Source organism: Clarias gariepinus, chromosome 26 (genome assembly GCF_024256425.1).
Source record: "Clarias gariepinus isolate MV-2021 ecotype Netherlands chromosome 26, CGAR_prim_01v2, whole genome shotgun sequence".
Classification (NCBI taxonomy): Eukaryota; Metazoa; Chordata; class Actinopteri; order Siluriformes; family Clariidae; genus Clarias; species Clarias gariepinus.
Window position 1 is genome coordinate 2,805,553 of NC_071125.1, and position 20,300 is coordinate 2,825,852.

General features: G+C 38.4%; 1 protein-coding gene across 1 annotated transcript in view; it reads right to left on the reverse strand.

Moving 5' to 3' along the window:
- csmd3a (CUB and Sushi multiple domains 3a) overlaps nucleotides 1–20,300 on the reverse strand; it is a 302,574-nt gene that overhangs the window by 241,812 nt on the left and 40,462 nt on the right. The window contains exon 3 of the mRNA XM_053487612.1: nucleotides 7,909–8,021. Coding sequence (XP_053343587.1) covers nucleotides 7,909–8,021 — 113 coding nt within the window. The remainder of the gene's footprint in view (nucleotides 1–7,908; nucleotides 8,022–20,300) is intronic.

The following is a 20,300-nucleotide window of genomic DNA, read 5'->3' on the forward strand; positions in this document are numbered from 1 at the left end:
ATCATTTCTTTATAGTCATTGCTTTGTGCACTGGGGCACAGTCATTTTGGAACAGAAAAGGACCTTCCCCCAACTGTTGCCACAAAGTTGAAAGCATACTGTAGCATAGTCCAAGATGTCTTGGTTAGCTGAAGCATTAAGATTACCCCTCTGTGGTTTTATTTTATTTTAAATATTTTTTTTTGGGGCTGTTTATGTCTAGATTCTTTTCTTTCTGCTGAGGGACAATTTTTATTTGCATATATTGGCACAGGTCTCACACCAGATGCCCTTCCTGGTGCAACCCCACTACATAAATGTTACTATGGTATAGGAACCATGGTGGTCCAATAGTACTTGTACCTGTACCATGTTATTTCTGACAGTTGTTATTAGCATTTTGCTGATATTGTACATGTTCCACACTATGGTACATGGTTCTACCATGATACATACTTTTGTACAGTGGTACATATATTTTAGTATTATACATGGTTTCACCATGCACCATTGCATGGCACTACTGAACATGTACCAGGATACTGTAAAACTGCTCTTTATGTTTATGTGCTATAGTGGTAATAATTTGATTGTATGAGAGAAGTATATATATGAAACCCATTAAATATCACAGTCTATGTTAAAACTATTTATATTACTGTACATATAATAATATGTTATTGCATGTACAGTACTATAACATACCAGTAGTATGTACTAACATACCATATTAGATACCTGCTCAACTTTGGTATCCGCTGTATTATTGTGCGGATAAGTATTGTGGTACTTGTTGGGTATGCGCTCACGCGAGTGTCATTAGCGATATTCCTTTAAAATTCAAATAAGAGAGAAGAAAAGTTTACTGTGTAAGATGAGAAGGGGGAGATGGGAGGGGCTGATAATAAGAGTCTCCTCTTACTTTAGCTTTACATACACACAAATAATAATTTTTTTGTATTTAATTTTTTGGGCTGTGAAACGAATAATTTGAGTTTCCATTATTTCTTATGGGAAAATTAGCTTTTGATTTACGAGTGTTTTGGAATACGAGCCTGCTTCAAGAACGTATTATGCTGGTAATCCAAGGTTTCACGGTAAAATGTGTATTTCAAGTACACATAGGAAAAAAGGGGAAATTCATTCATTTTAATACTAAAAATGGTTAATTCTCCCACGTCTAATAAAGTTTGTTGCCTTTTAAAAGAAGTTTGTTGGCGTTCTCGTGTTCGTCTGACTCCTGAATTGCTGTGCTTCATTTTAACATTCTCCATTACGAACCTCCAGCGCCATGACGAGACAACGGCTGAGAAGAGAAAAACAATTTTGGGCACATTCTCCTAAACCTCCATGCTGAAGTATGCTTCATAGCTATTACAAGTGAAGAGGAGTGTTACAAAGCTCTTTCATAGCCGCTTGTCAAACCCCACTCAAGCATTCATATACAGTACTGTATTAGCATACAGCGATTTCCTGGCGGTGAAACTGATAGAAATGATCTTAGAAATATCTTTATAGGGGTGGGCAAATCACAGGTTTATTAGCTAGTGCGAGCTACAATATGATGTAAATAACCAGGAAATGAAAAGTGGCTATGAAAAAGCACACGCTAGGCCTCCAGGTTCCAAATTCATTCTTTAGAATGGAATCTGGCTGTTTTTAAATAAAGGGATTAGCAAGCTACGCTAGTTACCTGGCATCAATTTTGGATTTAATAAAGAACAGACTTAGTTTTAAGTCAAAAAAATGTTTCTGTATAACTGTAAAATATGTTCCGGTTTCCAATACGTCAATGACTATAGTGGCTCATCGTCAAGTATAGTGGCTTGACGTACTACGTAAGAGTCCCCCTGGTCTAGTGCCGTCTAAATCAGGTTACTGATGTTAGTATGTACTTCCACATCTTAAAATTTTTTGCCCATTACATAGTGTAATCTGTGTTGCATTACTCATTGCCATTGATCATAGTATTAGAGCTCTGGGAAGGACAAAACAAACCAATTCCACCAACCCAAGTTTACAGAAATGACTGTGGGGTCATTATGGAACCGCAGATTGGTTGGTGCACTAAATTGCTTGATGGTTACCTGGACAACTGATCTCACCCACTTGGTCTCTGGGCTGCTGATTCTTCTGGCTTCTTTTTTAAGCAACGGGCACACTTTATCACTTTAACACTAATATCAGTTTGATATTAGAAGTGATCTAGCTAGTGTACTGAGCTCTTATACGTTTGCTTATGTTTTATGCTAATAACATTGTCTTTTTTTTTTAAAAAGGCCTATGTTTTGACATGTTCTTTAACCTTATTGTATTTTGTATGCTCATGTTTGATTGTGTAGAATACCTGCATTATACAGCGTAGCTACAGGATAGCTACTGTAAGTTATCGAAATAACAAAAGACGCCCACAACGTTTGTAAGTTTAACAAAATCATTTTGAAAGTTGATTCTGAAAAATTAGTCTGTTGATGTGATACTGTAAATTGAATCAACCAATTAAAAAACTATTTAACTGCATAATAAATTTGAATGTAAGCATTGTATTTGGCTGACTAATTGCTGATAGTTAGAATGCAAGAGCAAAATAAGTAAGTAAATAAAACTACAGACATTTTGAAAATGACACAAATTTTTTTTTTGTCTTCAGCTTCTGAGTCTGCTGCTTCAGAGTTTGTTTTTTTTTTTTGTCAGAAGTTATTATGGTCTGTTTCGGCAGTGGTAGCTCAGACGGTTAAAGCACTGCGTTACCGTTCGGAAGGTTGTGGGTTCGATCCCCAGCTCAAACAGGTTTCCATTGTTGGTCACTTGAGCAAGGCCCTTAACCCTATCTGCTCTAGGGGGGCTGTATCATGGCTGACCACAGATACATGAGGAAAGAATTTCACTGTGCTGTGATGTATATGAATATACTGTAAGAAAGACTTCACTAATTTAAAGTACTGTATAAGTACAAGCATTTCATGAGTGTCAATGGCTTTTATTGACAATTACATTAGGTTTTTGTTTGTCATCCGGCTTTTGAGGATTGACCACATTCTCGATGGGATAAAGGTCTGGGGAGTTTTCTGTCCATTGACCCAAAAGTTTGATGTTTTATTTCGAGTCACTTTGTTTTTCACTTTGTCCTCATCATCCTGGAAAAGACATTGTTCATCACCAAACTGTTCTTGGGTGGTTGTGAGATGGAGTATGTTTTTGTACCGTTCTTTACTCATGGCTGTGCTCTTAGGCAAAATTGTCAGTAAACCCACTACCTTGAGTGAGAAGCAACCGCACACATCAGGAATGGTTTCAGGATGCTTCACTGTTGGCATGACGAGTGTGAAAATCAATATTTGTGTCATTCTCCAAACTTTTGGCCATGGCTGTATTTATACCAGTTTATAATTAACAAATGAAATAATAGAGGAACTTCAGCAAGTTTTAGTCTCGCTCAGTTTTTGTGCAATTTTGCTTCAAAATGAATATTCATAAGAGTCATAAGTGCACCATGTGCGTGGTGCTTAAACCGTTTTCCGTGTACAATGTGACACTTTCGCATATTTCTCTCTATACCTATTTCTGCTTTATTGCTCCCTCAACGTATTCTATTGATTTCCTTGTGTGCCCTGTGTTTTGTGGGGCTGCTGTAACAAAGCAATTTCCCCAGAGGGATCAATAAAGTGTCTGTCTGTCTGTCTGTCTGTCTGTCTGCCTGCCTGTCTTTCTATCAAATGAAAAAAAAGCATTTCTTTTCCGCAGCTGCATTTTGCTGCTCATGCAGTCAGAAAAACATCGGAACATCAGTCTTAATTTCATCGCAGCTGAATTATTATTGTTCTGAAAATCCTGTTAGCCTCTTTAAGGCGCAGGCCTCCATGCCCAGATGTGAAAAGGTCACGTTTCTGTATGTAACTCTTGACACACCCAGGCGGAGGAAGGCTGATTTTTAGCGGATGGCAATAGACACATTAATCAACACAAACGCAGCGACTGTCAAACATGGTTTGGCTTGTTCGCATGATGAAGGACTGACAAGAGCTAAAATGAGTTTTCTTCCCCCCCTCCTGTGCATGGCCTGCCTGCTTCGCCTTCTCCATCCTTCTCGCTCTCACACACATAATACACCACAAAGACACACTCGCAGAGACTCGGGCAGAGTGATGGAACACTGAGAAAATCCCGACGAAGGCTCTGCGTTTCGGATTATGTTAAAAAAAAAAAAAAGTTCCAGGCAGCGCCCGGAATCAACAAAAAATATCAAAATGTGAACGTATGAGATGGAAAGTGCTATGGCGGTGGTGCTGAATTAATCAAGTCGAAGACGTCGGCTCATTAAAACACACTTTTTCGTCCGGATTCGAAGAGCCTGAAAGATAAGCTTTTAAGGTATTCCAGAAACGGGGCTTTTTCATCATATTTTGAAGACCAATGGCAAAGAATGCAGTTCGATCACACCTGTCATTGCACCTGGCGCCTTTTTACGACACCCACTCCAAATCAGGCGCTAATAGATCCGCTTAATGGGGACGCTCCTTCATTTGGCGTCCTGATCTTCGGCAGTGATGGATAACGAGACGCTGACATCCGGTGCCCTCCAGTGAATAATAACCTGCGGGATTAATATTCCAAAGCCTATAAAATTCCAAAGAACATTAAGCTAGAAAAGTGTGAGGCGAGGGGACGGGTGAGACTGAATTATTCAGCGTGTAAATGATGGAGCAGATGGGGGAGGCGTCCTGCGGACGGGTCAGGAGGGTAGCAGGTGGTAAAAGTGAGAGAATGTGTGTGTGTGTGTGTGTGTGTGTGTGTGTGTGTGTGTGTGTGTGTGTGTGTGTGTATGTGTGTGTGTGAGCGACAGAGAGAGAGAGAGAGAGATATTTGGGATGCAGTAAGGGTTCTCCTCTCATGCATAAGCCCCTGCAGACATGACCAATCATACCCCTCATCTTTGCCAAACTCTCTCACAGTGAAATATCCATTACGCTTCACTTTAAGTGAGAAAACATTGTTCTGTGAGGGGTTTCAGAAACCCACTGGGCTGACACAAGGAAAAGGTGAATCATTTGTGGTGCTTTTTTATTTTATTTTTCATTTTCAAACAGCATTTGCAGTGAGCTTTCTGGGGTTTTTACGACTATAAGAAACTCTTTCTAAAATCTTTACCTAGTAGGTTTCTCGGGTCAGTGAATTTAAAACTTTATCTTTTTAATATTAATGTACATCATATAAGAGATTTTCTTGAAAGTCCCCACCAGGGTCTATGGCAGTCAATCAGCATACAGCACATCCAATACATACACATGCTCAGAAATAATGATGCCAGACTTTATCTTTCCCTGCTGCTGGGGTCGGACCATCAATGATACATGTTTGACCTGAAAAGATGCAAGTGCTGTAACTTTACCCAGCTTTCAGAATAAAACTGTTCCAGAACAGCAACGGTCCTTCAATTCTTTTTTAACAGTTTATTAACCTTACTAAGAAAAAAAATCATTGTGAAAAAATAATAAAATTATAAAATTGCCCTTGGGAAAATTGTTTATATTTTAACAGTATAGGCCTCTTCCAAATGGTTGAGAGGTCACTTCATGGTAAGAGTATCAGTATTGTCATTGTTGTTTTAGCTGCCGCATCAAGCACCTGTTCTGCAAACGACTTTTTGAGGCAACTCTCCCATGCAATCCAGACTTACAGTAGGACTGGCACTTCATCCAGTGGATGGGAAACAAACCTGGGCCTGGGACATGGCAGCTAAGAAATACTTGAAGTACCAGTGAGTCAGAAAGGTCAGATAAAGATATATAACTTTTAGTGATTTAGTGCAAGAACATGCATTTATGATCTACTTTATTTCTCATACTGTAAAATGATATGAAGCAATTGAAAAAAAATGCATTTTAAAGACAGAAAATACAGCATATCTCAACTGATTGGTAGAGATGGCTCAATCAGGTTAAGTAAAAAAATTTTTTTTTCTTAAAATCTGAAATAATGTGTCAAAATGTACTCTATGGGAGAGGGGCCATGTAGCTTAGTGGTTAAGGCATTGGACTATTGACCGGTTCAAACCCCAGCACCACCAAGTTGTCGCAGTTGGACATTCGAGCAAGGCTCTTAACCATTTACTAATAGGATGTATAATGAGATCAAATGTAACTCACTCTGGATAAGGATGTCAATTAAATGCCTTAAATGTATTGTAAAAAGTTAAGCAGAATAACACTGGGACCAACCAAGATCAAGTCGGGACCAGGTCTAAAATCAGTTAAGATCGAGTCCAAATAAAAGCGAGACTAAAAACCTTTTTAAGACTAAGCCTTCACTTTAACTAGTTGGCTTCATTCTTAAATTGTGCCAATGATAAGGCTGTTTTCTAGAAAAGTTACTTTTTGTCAAACTTTGAACAAGTACCATATTATTTATAAAGTCTCAGTCAAGCCAAAACACACACTAAGCAATACCAATGCCCAAAAACAACATAAGTTCAAATCAATACAGAAAGTGCCTCAAAACCAGATTTAGACCCTACAGGCGTTTTTCCTTCCTTTATTTCTCAGAGTGAAAACTGCATCCAAAACCACATACAGGACTATCATTCTATGGACTGTAGAACCTTATCGAATATAAACAGCTACACCAGGATACTGTACTGATTTACAATCCCGTTATCAGGTAAAACCCAGAAGAGGACAGGTTTCTCTTGGTTTCTTTGCCTCAGGGAGTTTTCCTTTGGCTTGTGCATTTGGGATCTAATTATAAATCAACATCCAGTCAAGATGCATAGATCACCCACGTCTTTTAGAAGCTCAACTGCTTACTGTTCACGGCTTATGTTTAGGTCAAAACTCTTCTACTGGGGTGCTGAAGTGAAAACTAGTTTCCAATTCCTTAAGTTAAATTCACTGTGAATTTAAATCCTTAAAGGGGGCGAGTGGGGGGGTTGGGGGGGGGGGGGGGAATTTTCTGGTGTTATTTGCCCCTTGACCACTGTGTGTGAGAGAGTGAACTGCCCTCCAACCAGTTGCAAATAGCAAGCCGCCTGGGAATTACTCTTAAATTGGGGAAAAAAAATAAACAAATGAATGGATACATTTTTTTGTTGACCTTGAAAATTTCACTTATAACATATTTTGAATAATTTTTTGTAAAAAAAAAAATTTTTGGCCAACCTCCAACTTCATTCCAACTCCCCAAGTTCAGCTTTTAGAAGCACATCGGAAACACACACACACACACACACACACACACACACACACACACACACACACACACACGGTCAGTTAAACTGACTTATCTTGAAAGTTCATGACATTACTTAATGTCATAATCAGCATATCTTTAAATGCTTTCAAATAAAACGTCTGCTTCCTTTGAAAAACAGTATTTCTTTATTTATGTGCCGCTTATGAATCTTAATGAGGAGTGGGTGGTGTTAAGTCGGAGATGGAAGCAAAAAATAATAAATAAATAAATAAATAAATATATAAAATACAAAGATTAGGAATTCCTTTTTAGAGCAAAAAGCACTTCAGATGTACTTAACACGCGCAATATCTTAAACCGAGCGATCTGACTACATCAGGTGAGGATTTCAGGTTTCTGAAGGTTCTGAGCTCATCTCCGAGACTAATCAGGAAACGAGATGTTTTGATCATAATTTTATTTTAAGTGTGTCATTCAGATTCTTAGAAGACGTCTAGTTCCAATCATATAGTGTGCACTTGATGACTTTGTCATTAATTCCCTTTAGAATAAGTGTCTATGGTTTGACCAGAGAATATTTTATATATGTATAAAAAATCTATTCTCTGCGTTATTCCGCATCGTTTAATTACTGTAGCAACCCAAGAAATCAGAAGCTGAGAGAGAGAAAGGGAGAGAGAGAGAGAAAGGGAGAGAGAGAGAGAGAGAGAGAGAGAGAGGAGAAAAATGAAGTCGCCTCACCCTCATAATAGATTTTAAAGCCGTGGGCGCTGACAGCGAAGTCGCTGGTGAGACGCAGGGAGAAAACAGAGCCTGTGCTTGTGACTGGAGCAGGCACCTGGAATCCTGTTAACCTGAGGAAGTGAAAACAGAGAGAGAGAGAGAGAGAGAGAGAAAGAGAAAGAAAGAGATTAGATATTTAAAAAAAAATAAAAATCCTTGGCTTCATGTTTCCTTGTTTATTCCTCAGCCATGGCTGCAGTTTACACATCACCACGCACCAAATGCAAAGAATCAATTTTCAGCCTCAAATGCTGACTCGCTCTTGCACCTCATCTCTGAGTGTTTGATTTCAGCTCAAAAAGAAAAAAAAATAGTGAAAATCAAACGTCTTGTGTAATGTGCGACAATCCGTGACTTTATCGAATTTCAGACAAGGACGCTTCGAGCTAAAGATCAATGTGCATAAATTCACGCTCCGCAACACGGACACCCTTCTGTACTGTTTAAAAAATAATAATTAAGTAGAATTATAAACACTTTATCTTTCATATTACTGTTGACTAACAGCGCAGTTAGAGATCAGAGCATCTCTGTGACGGAGTGAGGTTTAGAGGACGATTCCATGATTCTGTTTCACGTGTCGGAAAACAACCTTTAATAGTTAATGTGATCAATTTGCAGTGTTGCCAAAGGTTTCATGATTATGTAATACATTATACATAATAGGTAATGCATAAATGATTTTGGGGTGTGCTGTTATGGGAAAATATCACCACGAGGATGGGTAGCTGGATAGATGGATGGATGGAGTTACTTTTACCACCATGTCGTGGATTTTCCTGAAACAGGCTCTATTTCTTTTAAAGTTAGGCCCTTTTTTTTAACCTACACAATTTTCACTGTTAGTGGCTTGCCATTGGCTCTGACACACTCTCACACTTGATGCACCATCAGCCATAGTGTTACTACAAAGTGCTCAAGCAAAGGTAAGGTGAAATACGATGGCTCTAATTATTTACAAATAATGAAACTGTGATAGCAAAGGTTGTATGAATCCTTACAGAGGGACCTGCGATAATAGATTATCATTACCTTTATCAATTATTTACAGTATGAGGAAACTGGTAGCTGGATCATGGGCAATGCAGGGCATGATAAAAAAAAACACCAGAAGAGTGCAAAACAGCTCAGAATGCACAGGACCCAGCAGGCCAAGAGACGAGGGCCACTGGCCCAACCATCAAACTCTTCAGATCCCAATCCAATCATGCACCCATGGGGTGTGACGGACAAAAAGTCTGATCCACAGAGGATCCCATAACCTACAGCACCCAACGTCCTGGTGCCAGACACAAAATCAACCCCCAAGTGGTATCTAGGAGTCATGTCCCGAGGGCACTACACGATACTGGGCATAATGTTTCACGTTGTAATGTTAGAGCTGATCAGTGTACAGTGGGTTACTTGAAATTCTCCGACTTAAAGTCTTTTCAGTATACTTGCATATGGAACTGATTTGATCACAGTTATTGTTTGACTACGGATGGCAACATGTGATCTTGGATATTATTGGACATGTAGCAGATAAACAGGGTTATAAAAGCCATAGTTTTTTCTGTTTTTTTTTATTGTCCGAAAAATTAATAGCCCATGCCAGCAATGCCAACATCACGCTAAGGCACGATCTCGCCCTATGACTATGCACGAATTATGACTTTGTAGCAATCCTTAGCTAAAAATGATCAAAAAACTATTTACGTTGCAGCTTTGAAAAACCCTGACGCTGAAACCTTTCTTCTATAAATGTAACATGAATATCTCCTTAGAGATTTAACTATTACTACCAATAGTAAGTGCTATTGTTCGATATGAAAATTAACGCATTTAAACATGCGCATTACAACAATACAGTATAATACACAGCCGCACCATGGTGCCGCACTACCGCCCGAGCTGCTATATACTGCAGAATATTAATCATCAACTTTTGTCCAATCTTTAAAACTCCCACGTAAAAAAGACCTGTATTTCTAAATCTGTTTATATAAAGGTATTGGATTTTCACAGAATATGATCCCAGCTCGATTCATCTGACCTCATCTTAGCATTTTAATGGAGCAAAAAAATTGTTTCCTCCATTCAGATGCAAAACGAGATTAAACGTTATTAACTAAATGGTGATGTAAGTAGGAAAATAAACTATTAAGACGTGAGAAGATGCACTGTGGGATTCATTAGCAACACAAAGTGAGAGGCGGTGAGGGAATGCAGTCCACAAGGGGAGCAGGCATTCTCCGGAAAGGCAGAAACACTCAACACACACTGACACACACATTAACACCAAAAAAACACCAATTACAAACTTAAAATTAAAGTTCGAAAAATGGCATTATGGTTTGAAATGCATGTTTGGGTTCACATGAGGCTTTGTTCAGTCATTCTTTAGAAACAGCTATCATTCTCAGGATGAAATTTGCATTAGTTTACCGATGAGAAAAAAAAGTTAATATTTTAAATATAGTATATAATATTTAAAATAAAAGGATTGCAGTACAGGTTATCAGCTGCTAGCTTTATAACAACAGGTACTGCTGTAAGAACCGCATTATGTTTCACAAGTGAATGAAACATTCGCAAAGTTTGTGCATTAGTGAAAAGGACGCCAGTAGAGGGTTATTATTAGTTAGTTGGTCCTACGCATTTTTTTTTTGCACCTGTAAGAATTTCAGGCCAGAATACATTTTCCACCAAAAGACGCAGACGTTTCTAACCATGTTAAGCATATGATGAGTTAATTCCCTTTAAAAGTAAAAGTAACTGTACTTTTAAACCTGTAAAGTTTGAAATCGGGCAAAACATGGTATCGGTGCTAAAAACTGTTTCCCCTACGTGAAAAGATGAATTTTTAGATAGGATCATATAACACCACTTTTCCTAAAACTCAATATTTCTTATCTCCTGATCCATGCTTCTTTTTTTTGTAAATATGCATACACATTTATATTGTTATCAGATAAAAAGAAACACGTTTGCTAGATAGAATTTCCTGCCCTTTTATGTCTGTAGTGTCCGGAACATTTTTAAATTCAAATCTTCAATGATTTTAACTGTCACTTAGATGAAACTTGGCCGATTTAGATCTCACATAGATAGACATAAACCTAAAAGGGATATTATTCTAAAATGTTAAAGTGTTAAGGTATTGCAACATTAATTTGACATGGTTACGGACACTACAGCATGTTTTGCTTTTTAAACTTTTACCAAAAACCCTAACAGCTTTAATTTAGGCAACAATTTTTATGCCTCTAGAATGTTATACCAATTTTAATATCACTACTTATAAAGAAATATAAATAAGTTTCATTTTAAATGATTATAGTTTGAAGCGAGACAGTATAACGGTAAAAAAAAAAAAGAAGCCATTTTTGGGACACATATAAAATCATCTCTCCAGAACGACTGAAGGAAGCAACTTAAAACTTTTAGAAAAGCGAGATTGGTCACTTCCATGTGGCATAAACTTTAGAAGTAGCTTCTTTGGCACACACTTTTTCTGTATTATATGTATGATTTATTATTACATTAGAAACCTAAACCATGCACCTTTAAATGCGTTGTACACATCCTCCTAACTATCTTGCATGCCTTCCAAACAATTTAATCATTATTCCAAAAGATCGTAATAAAAAAAGTAAATCAATACAGTATGTTGTCTATTGTTTTGATTGATTTCCACTAGCTGTACTGTACATCCCACATCACCGTTTCCAACATTTACATTTATTTACATAATTAAAATTATATGTCATAGTTTTCCTTTTTTATCCATGTAGCATTACACATTAATGTTAAGGAACGTCACTTCCTGTCCTGACACAGACTCGGTATGACCCGGGGAGGTACGTAAATGAGGCCGAGGCTCCGAGGCCTCAGTGTATTCCTGAGATCGTCGCACTTAATGACTTCCTGTTCAATACGAGTGTAACATAAAATATCCTCAGGATCTCGGAGAGAGAAAAATAGTGCTGATGCTTTCATGGCCATTTCTTCCATTTTATTTCATTCGTTACAAGAACTCGGCTGCGGCTCAGGGTCACGCTGAAGGTCACATCAATCAAGAACGGAGCTAACCGGAGTCCCATGTGTGCAGGGTTCCAAAATAAAATGAAAAAATGAAAAAAAAAAAAAAATAATAATAGTAAAGAATTTAATGACATCAACAAAAATCTTTGTGATATGTGTGTGTGTGTGTGTGTGTGTCTGATGCTGTAGTATAGTACAATTAAATCCCATTTATAGCAATTGTTCGTCATCAGTTATCAATTTCACATGAAAGCATTTTATTCTTTTAATTTTTTATGTTTACTCATACAGAATTTAATATTTCTTGCTTCATTAGTTTAATTTATTCATGCATTTGTTTGTTTGTAAGATACAATTATTACTATAGTAATTCCATGATTATTCTATAATTATTTACTCAGAAAATGTGCCTTTGAGCATTACCAAAATAAATAAATAAATAAAATCACACACACACACACACACACATAATGCAATGCACTTTGAGCTTTTTTTTATTTATTTACGTTTATTTACTTTATTTAGGATGCAGACCTTGAAATCCTTATTTGTTTATATTTATAGGACATTTTATATTTCTATTACAATTTCATTCATTTTAGTTCATTTTAAATGAATATTTATTTAGTTTCGATTTATATTATTTACTTTCGAGATTCACTCACACTACGGGCAATTAAAAAAAAACACTTAACCTAATCTGCATGTTTTGGACTGTGGGAGGAAACCGGAGAACCCAGAGGAAACCCAACAAGCACACATGCATGCACACAGACCCCGAGGTGGGAGTCGAACCTGGAACCTGGAGGTGTGAGGCCACAGTGCTACGCCTATATTAATACTTACTGAAATGTATTATTATATGTTTGATTGTAATTATTCATTTTTTGCAGTTATTTTATTGTTGTCCTTATAATTAGTTCTTCTTCTTATTATTATTATAATTATTTTTTACTGTATGACAACGTCGGTTCTCTATTTTCTGCATCTATAAAACATTTTTATACGCCCACTCCTTTTTAAAATAAACACCGGCATTCAGTATCGACTGGGAGTCGACTAGATGTCACTTTATTTTTTTCTTCTCTAAAAGATAAAACAAAGACTTTTTTCTTCCCTTTTTAAAATAAACAGATCATTTATTTTGCGAGCTCCTGTTCATCTTTGAACGACATTCATTTCGACTCAGACTTGAAACTTTGATTCCTCTGTCAGAATCCTTCCAGTTGGAGCTTCCCGGGCTGACATGATGAACCTGAGCCAATTAATGAGACACGCCTGCAGAGCTTTGACCCAGATTTGTCCTGTAATTAGTGTGTTATTGTTCTGACAGGTTCGAGAATCAGAGTCTCTCTGACACAAAACACTGACGTGATGAGCTCCGTTCTAAATCATCAATGACTCTATCCGGTTGTCGTTTTTTCCTTCGGCTCCTATTAAAGCTCTTCTTCAGCTTCGGCGGTATGAAGCTGTCAGAACTTTCCAATTAGGTTACAAGTCTTTACCCAAAGTCATTCCGCAGACGACTAATCCGTTTCGCGCTCGGCGTTATTAAAGAAGGTGCGGCGAGAAGTATTGAAATTGCTGGACATCATTATCATTGCTGGCAGGGACATGAAGACAAAATGAGATTTTTTGGGATCTTCTTGACTCTGCGTTCCTGCTCCGTAGTTTTTACAGCGAGATGGAATTAGGGTTATATAGACCGATGTTTTAGGAGGTTCAGAGAAAGCGTCTGGATTGGCTTCCGGTCAAGTAAATACAGTATGATGCTGCAATCGGTGATGTGTGAAAGGACTGTATCTCTTCCCCAACAAACGGCTAAGACACTCTAAGCCTGGATTCGCACAAAAAGTGAGCTGATAAAATCTTTTTGTTCACATGACACAGTTCATGCAGTGCAAGAACCAAAAATCACACTGTAACTGATGGATGGACCTTCTTCTGTTTTGCCTGATCAATATGATTCATCCATTATCTATACCACCAGGTGCAGGGTGAGAGGAGGCCGAATCATACGTATCCCAGGGTAGGCAGAGTGATGCCAACCCAACACCAGGCATACTCACACACCTGATCACTTTAGTCAACCTACACCGCATGTCCTTGTACTCGAACCCGCAACACTGGAGGTGCGAAGTGGCAGTGCTACCCGCTAAATCTCCATGCTGCCATATTATTAATGTTTTATTCTGTTATATTAAATACTAAATTTAATCCATGTAACCTTTCCAAGCCAGTATGGTGGTGTAGTGGTCAGAACTATCACCTTGCACCTCCAGGGTCCGGGCTCGAATCCCATCCTTGCATATTTTCCCGATGCTTGGTGGGTTTCCTCCGGGTACTCCGGTTTCCTCCCATGGTTGAAAGTCATGCTGATTAGGCTAGTTGGTGTTCTCAAATTGCCTGTTGTGTGTGGATGAGTGTGTGAGTGAGTGGATGTGCGTCCTGGGATTTATTGGCACCCTGTCCAGGGTGTACCCCACCTTGTGCCCTAAGCCTCCTGGGATAGGCGCCAGGCCTGCCACGACCCTGAATACATGATAAAGCAGTATAGACGATGAGTGAGTAACCATTCGGTTTCATGGTGTTTTTAGTGCTATGGAAGTTTTTGTGTATGCGGTGCAGTTCAGATCAAATGCTCAGGTTTAAGCAATAAATTGGATTTATTTTACTAATGGTGGGAGATATGAGGGGGTCCCAAAAAATTTCAAGGTTAGGTCTTGTTTACAACCTCTCTCATTTCTCCATATGTCCTCTGTAAGACACTTAAAACCGGGCATCAATACGCTCCTGATGGTCTGGCCCCTGGGGACGTAACGGCAAGTTTCGTCACCGGTAATGATCCTCGACATGAAGGATGGGACATCCACGGCACGCTGACAGAGTTTTTGGCAGACTTTGATGCGATGCTCCTTCTGCTCCTGGGCCAGCAAACAACTTGGCAGCAAAACAACGCATGTTCAAATCTCACGTGAGGATTGCCTGTTGAATTGTCACACCAACAATGGCAGCAATAGTGTGGATGGTTCCCCAGTGATCATCATGTACAAGTTGCCGAATGCTTCCTCATTTTTGGGGGTTGAGCATGTCGAAGGTCTTCCTGTCCTCTCTCATCGTCTTCAACTTGGGTACGCAGAAGAGTATCTCTAAGCACACAACACTTTGAGCCTTGAAGCAGATGTTCTACAGCAGCAGAGGACCACACCAGGTCCCTGCATGGGGGGTTACCAACATTGGACAACAGAAGATTGGAAAAATGTTGCCCTATCTGATGAGTCTCGAGTTCTGCTGACACATTCAAAATTTGGCGTAGACAAATCATGAAATCATAGATCCATTCTGCCTACAATACAGTAGACTCCGCCCTGTGTGCGTAACTTTCAAGTCAAATCAAAAGTCCATAGTTACAGTATACTTGATGTCTGATTACTGTACGAAATGTAACTCAACTCTCAGTGGAGAGTTGTCACTCTAGTAATTTTGGTTTTAAAAAAATTGTTCCAGCATTCAGAGACATTTCTGGGACCCGCCATAGAGTAAGTTTTTTGCCAGACGGTAAGGCAATATATTCTTACCAAGTCTCTTTCTTAACTGCTTTCTGAAGCCGAATTCCAGATGCAGTGCGCATCTGGAGCGATAGACTACATCGGCAATAAAAAAAAAAAAATTAAATAAATACAAATGAAAACTGTTATATAGCGAATGATTTGGGGCTTAGCTATGAAAGCATCATGAATATCCACAGAACATGCACGCAGACACTCGTACACACACTCCTTTCACTGGGCCTAATCTCGCAGCTGCACATTTCCTCCATCCATGATAAGACGCTTCATCTGCTCGCGCCTTCTAGCCGTCATGAGCTACCTCAGCACTCTAACACACGATGGGGCTGGAATTATGGACAAGGATTTGCGGGTTTGTGAGAATTTAATGCTTCTTTTGTCACAAAGTTATGGGTCATTCAACAATTGTGATGCTTTTTTAAACAATATTTGCAATGCTATTTTTTTTTATTGGTTGCCAGATAAGGGGTTGAGGATTAATTTATTATTATTATTATTATTATTATTAGCAAATTATAAGCAAATGCACAAAATGTGGTATTCTAGCATTCTTGTTATTGTCATGACTGACTTCATGGACTGGAATAATAATAATAATGTAGTAATATATGTTCAAAATGAGCTCGTCAGTCAATATTATTATAAATAATGATTTTTTAAAAATCCTAAATTGAGTCACGATTAGGTCATTTAGAAAAATTGTTGTTTGGGGAGGTCTTACTGTGGCTCATGACTTCATGTTCATCCATGGCTACATCATATGTTTCTGTATACGTATTTGTGGTCATCCATGGCTTTCAGTAAGTAAAGAGCTACAGCGTTATCAATAATGCCAATAAAGGAGGCTTTAGACTTCAAACTGTGTATTTAAATTTTTGGATATGTCATGTAGAACAAAAGTTATCGTTACATTTATAATATGTAAATCTGATCACTAGCAGAATATAGGATCAGTCTAAATGAGCATATTATTATTATTATTAGTAGTAGTAGTAGTAGTAGTATTAGTATTATTATTTGATATATTATTGATTATTTGAGTCATGTTTGTATAGTTGATTTTTAACAAAAAATTTAGTTAATCATTTGCCTATTTTGTGCTGAAAAAACAAACATGTCACCCTATACTGTACAATCCTAAACCCTATAAATGTTTATTTAATAATAATAATAATAATAATAATAATAATAAAAATAATAATAATAAAACAGCTTTTAGGGCTACGGTAGCACTTACATGTGGCTATGACAGTATAGTAGTTTAGCTTATGACAAGCTAGGGTAGTGTGCTACGAATCGCTCCCATAAAACCCCAGGACTGTAACAAACGGTCAGTCAGTCATCCTAGATCTCTTTATGGCAATCTGTAGACCTTCATAGAGCGTCTGGGAGGTATTTATAAGTATTTGTCGTTAGCCGCGGTCTTTGCCATGCCTTCATTTAGCGCTGCTGTGTTTCACATTAGAGGTTGAAAGTGACGCCTTAGTTAGACGTCAGAGCGTTTCAGAGCCAAAGCAATTTAAAATATTGAAAAACAAGAACTGGGAATAGGGTTTTCCAGGGAAATTATTTTATTTAATTTAAATCAATATCACAATCAATCCATGGCAGTTCTGAAGGAGTTTCAATTATATTTGTATAATTTAGCTACTTGTTCAAACCACAAATCAAGTCTTTTGACGTTGTGAGGTTTCGCATATTTACTTGATTGTAAAGACGCTCTTGAGGGTTATACATACTGTATACCGTACCAGTCGAAAGTTCGGACACACGTTTGGATTTATTTTATAAGTTTGGAACAGTTCTTGCAAGAACAGTATCGTGTCGAGTGTATTTGCAAAACCAATCACGCACCATGAAACTGTCTCTCATGAAGACCTTCCCAGGAAAACAAGACCAAAACCCAAACCGTACCTCTGCTGCAGAGGAGAAGTTCATTTAGAGTCACCAGCCTCAGAAATTACCAATTAACAACCAGCAGATTAGATCAGATTAGAGCCGTTATGAAGGATTTATAGATCATAAGTAGCAGATACATCTCAATATCAACTGTTCAAAGAAGATTATTGTTTATTTTGGACGCCTTCAGTATTGTTATAAAAACTATTTGTAAACAATCCGAGGAAAGAAACAAACATCAGGAGAGGCCATGGAGTTAGAAGGTGTGTCCAAACGTTTTATATAAAAAAGTCAGGAAAACTCCACAGTGTGTGATATTCCACTTTAAGTATAGTATAGAATTTAACGTAAATACACCATTTACTTCAGTTTTGTAATATTCTTTTGAAATATTCTTGTGATTGAGAATTGGAATGAAAATTTTCACGAAATATCTACAACCAATGACTTTTTCCAATATACAGTATATACAGTGGTGGCCAAAACTATTGAGATGAAAGTGAAATTCAATGTTTTAACCTCGACATTGTCACTCACTCACTCATCGTCTATAACGCTTTATTCTGTATACAGGGTCATGGGGGACATGAAGCCTATCCCAGGAGACTTAAGGCTTGAGGTAGGGTACACCCTGGACAGGGTGCCATCCCATCGCAGGGTACACACACACACACACACTCGTTTATTCACATACTATGAACAATTTGGGAACGACAATCAGTGGTAGGTGTTTCGCCTGCCATGCGGAAGGCCCGGGTTCGATTCCCAGCCAGTGCCCAAAACACCCCAGCCACTGGATGCAGTGCCGGTCCCAAGCCCGGATAAATTGGGAGGGTTGCGTCAGGAAGGGCATCCGGCGTAAAAGTTGTGCCAAGTTGTTGTGCGGACTGGATATTCCGCTGTGGCGACCCCTTGCCGGGAGCAGCCAAAAGACCAACAACAACAACAATTAGACTAATCTGCATGTCTTTGAACTGTGGGAGAAAACCGGAGTACCTGGAGAAAACCAATTAAGCACGGAGAGAACATGCACACAGACCCGAAGTGGGAATCGAACCCAAAACCTGGTGGTAACACTGTCAATTATTAAAAAAAATATTTTGTCAAAATAAAAAAAATTATATTCACTATAATAAGAATCGTTTGTTATCTTATGCGATAAAATTTCTCAACAGCAATCAATATCTTTATAGAGTCCTTTATTCTTCAAAACCTGCTGGATCCGGCTGGGCATTGAGTGATAAAGACATCAGCAGTACTCTAATAGCATTCATTCAATCCAGGTTTGTCTTTAGGTTTGGAGATGGCCTGGGCCATGGCTGCAGAAACTGGACACCATCGTCACATACTGTAGATAGTGACTATTATTTCAGTTAATTACGACAACTCTTAAGTCGAACTAATTAGTGACATCACCAAAATACGTGTTGTTTTTAATACTTTTTGGCCAGCACAAATGCGACTTTGAGGACAACATCTTAGCTGATTTATCTGAGGAATGAAGAAGGTATAGATTTATGTTTCCTTGCCATAAAAATGACATAAAAGCATAAATTCCACAGGTAACTGTTAAAGCTGGCACCACATAAAGAGCTTTAAAATAATTGAATGATAATCTAACATGGTGCCAGCCATGTCCTGGCGCCGCTCTGCTCTCCCCACGTAGATATTTATGGCCGTTGGGTCTGCACGGTATTGTTAAGTGCAGAATGTCTTACAATGTGATGTTTGCACACCGGAGGAACTCGCAATTAAAAACGACGTGGCAAGAGTAATGCGCCTGAACGTGAACTATCGCAGCGACTAACGTGTACAGTGTATGTGTGTACAGTATATAAATTGCCTTATTCCATTTCTGGCCCATTGTCAAACCTTTTGACGTTTCGCAAATAATAGAGATTCATTCCGTGTGAAAAAGACCAGCGTTGCTGCATCACGGGTAGCACTGGACCATATAATTAGCTCGCACACGTCTGAAAGGCGCCCTTTCGCCCACCAAAACAACAGGACGTGATTAATTCGCTTGATTCGCTTTGACATATTGTGAGATACTGTTTTTGCCAGAGTATGACATTTAAGTTTAATAAGTACTGTGGGTCAACAGGGACCGTCAGTTAATCAAATCTTTACATCCTCCATGCAGTGAGCGTGGAAAAATAAAATAAAATAAAAATAAAGCACAATTAACGATGTGACACTTTATTAGAAGCACGAGCGCCTTCGGATACACACTGCCCTCCGAACCGAGCGTACGGTTTTTAGCAAAAAAAAAAAAAAAAAAACCCTGACTGCAGATCGGACTCGATGGGCTCCGTGTGATGTCGATGGGACGCTATTTTGGGTTGGAAGAAAGCAAAGAATGACAAATTGCCATGTCAGAGAGTTATTGGATAAGCAATGTGTCAGGAGCATCTGACTGAATTTCTTTGATGGATTGATTTCTCCGCAAGAAAGTCTAAAAATCCCGGGTCACAAAATGGAGAATATCTATAATTTATTTTCGGTTCCTTCTAAGATTTCGAGCTAATGTGATTTCCAAGAGACTGGAGCTCAGGGCGTCATCAGCGCAACATCCTGTTGTTGATTATTTTCCCATGACAGTGTTTTATTTTTTTATTTTCTTACTCACACTAAGGATTTCACTTTAATGCTGGTTTATTTTTAATCGCCGTACCATCCAGCTGCTCGCGAGAACGTCTTAATGAAGCGGTTTGAACTTTCTTGAACTTTTGAACCCGACTGTAAACACAGTATGCGCTTTAAAGATGTGACTAATGATTATGTGCATGCATTACAGGATCATAAGAAATACATTAACATTAGCTAATGAGATCGAGTCATTCTAATAAAACTGCG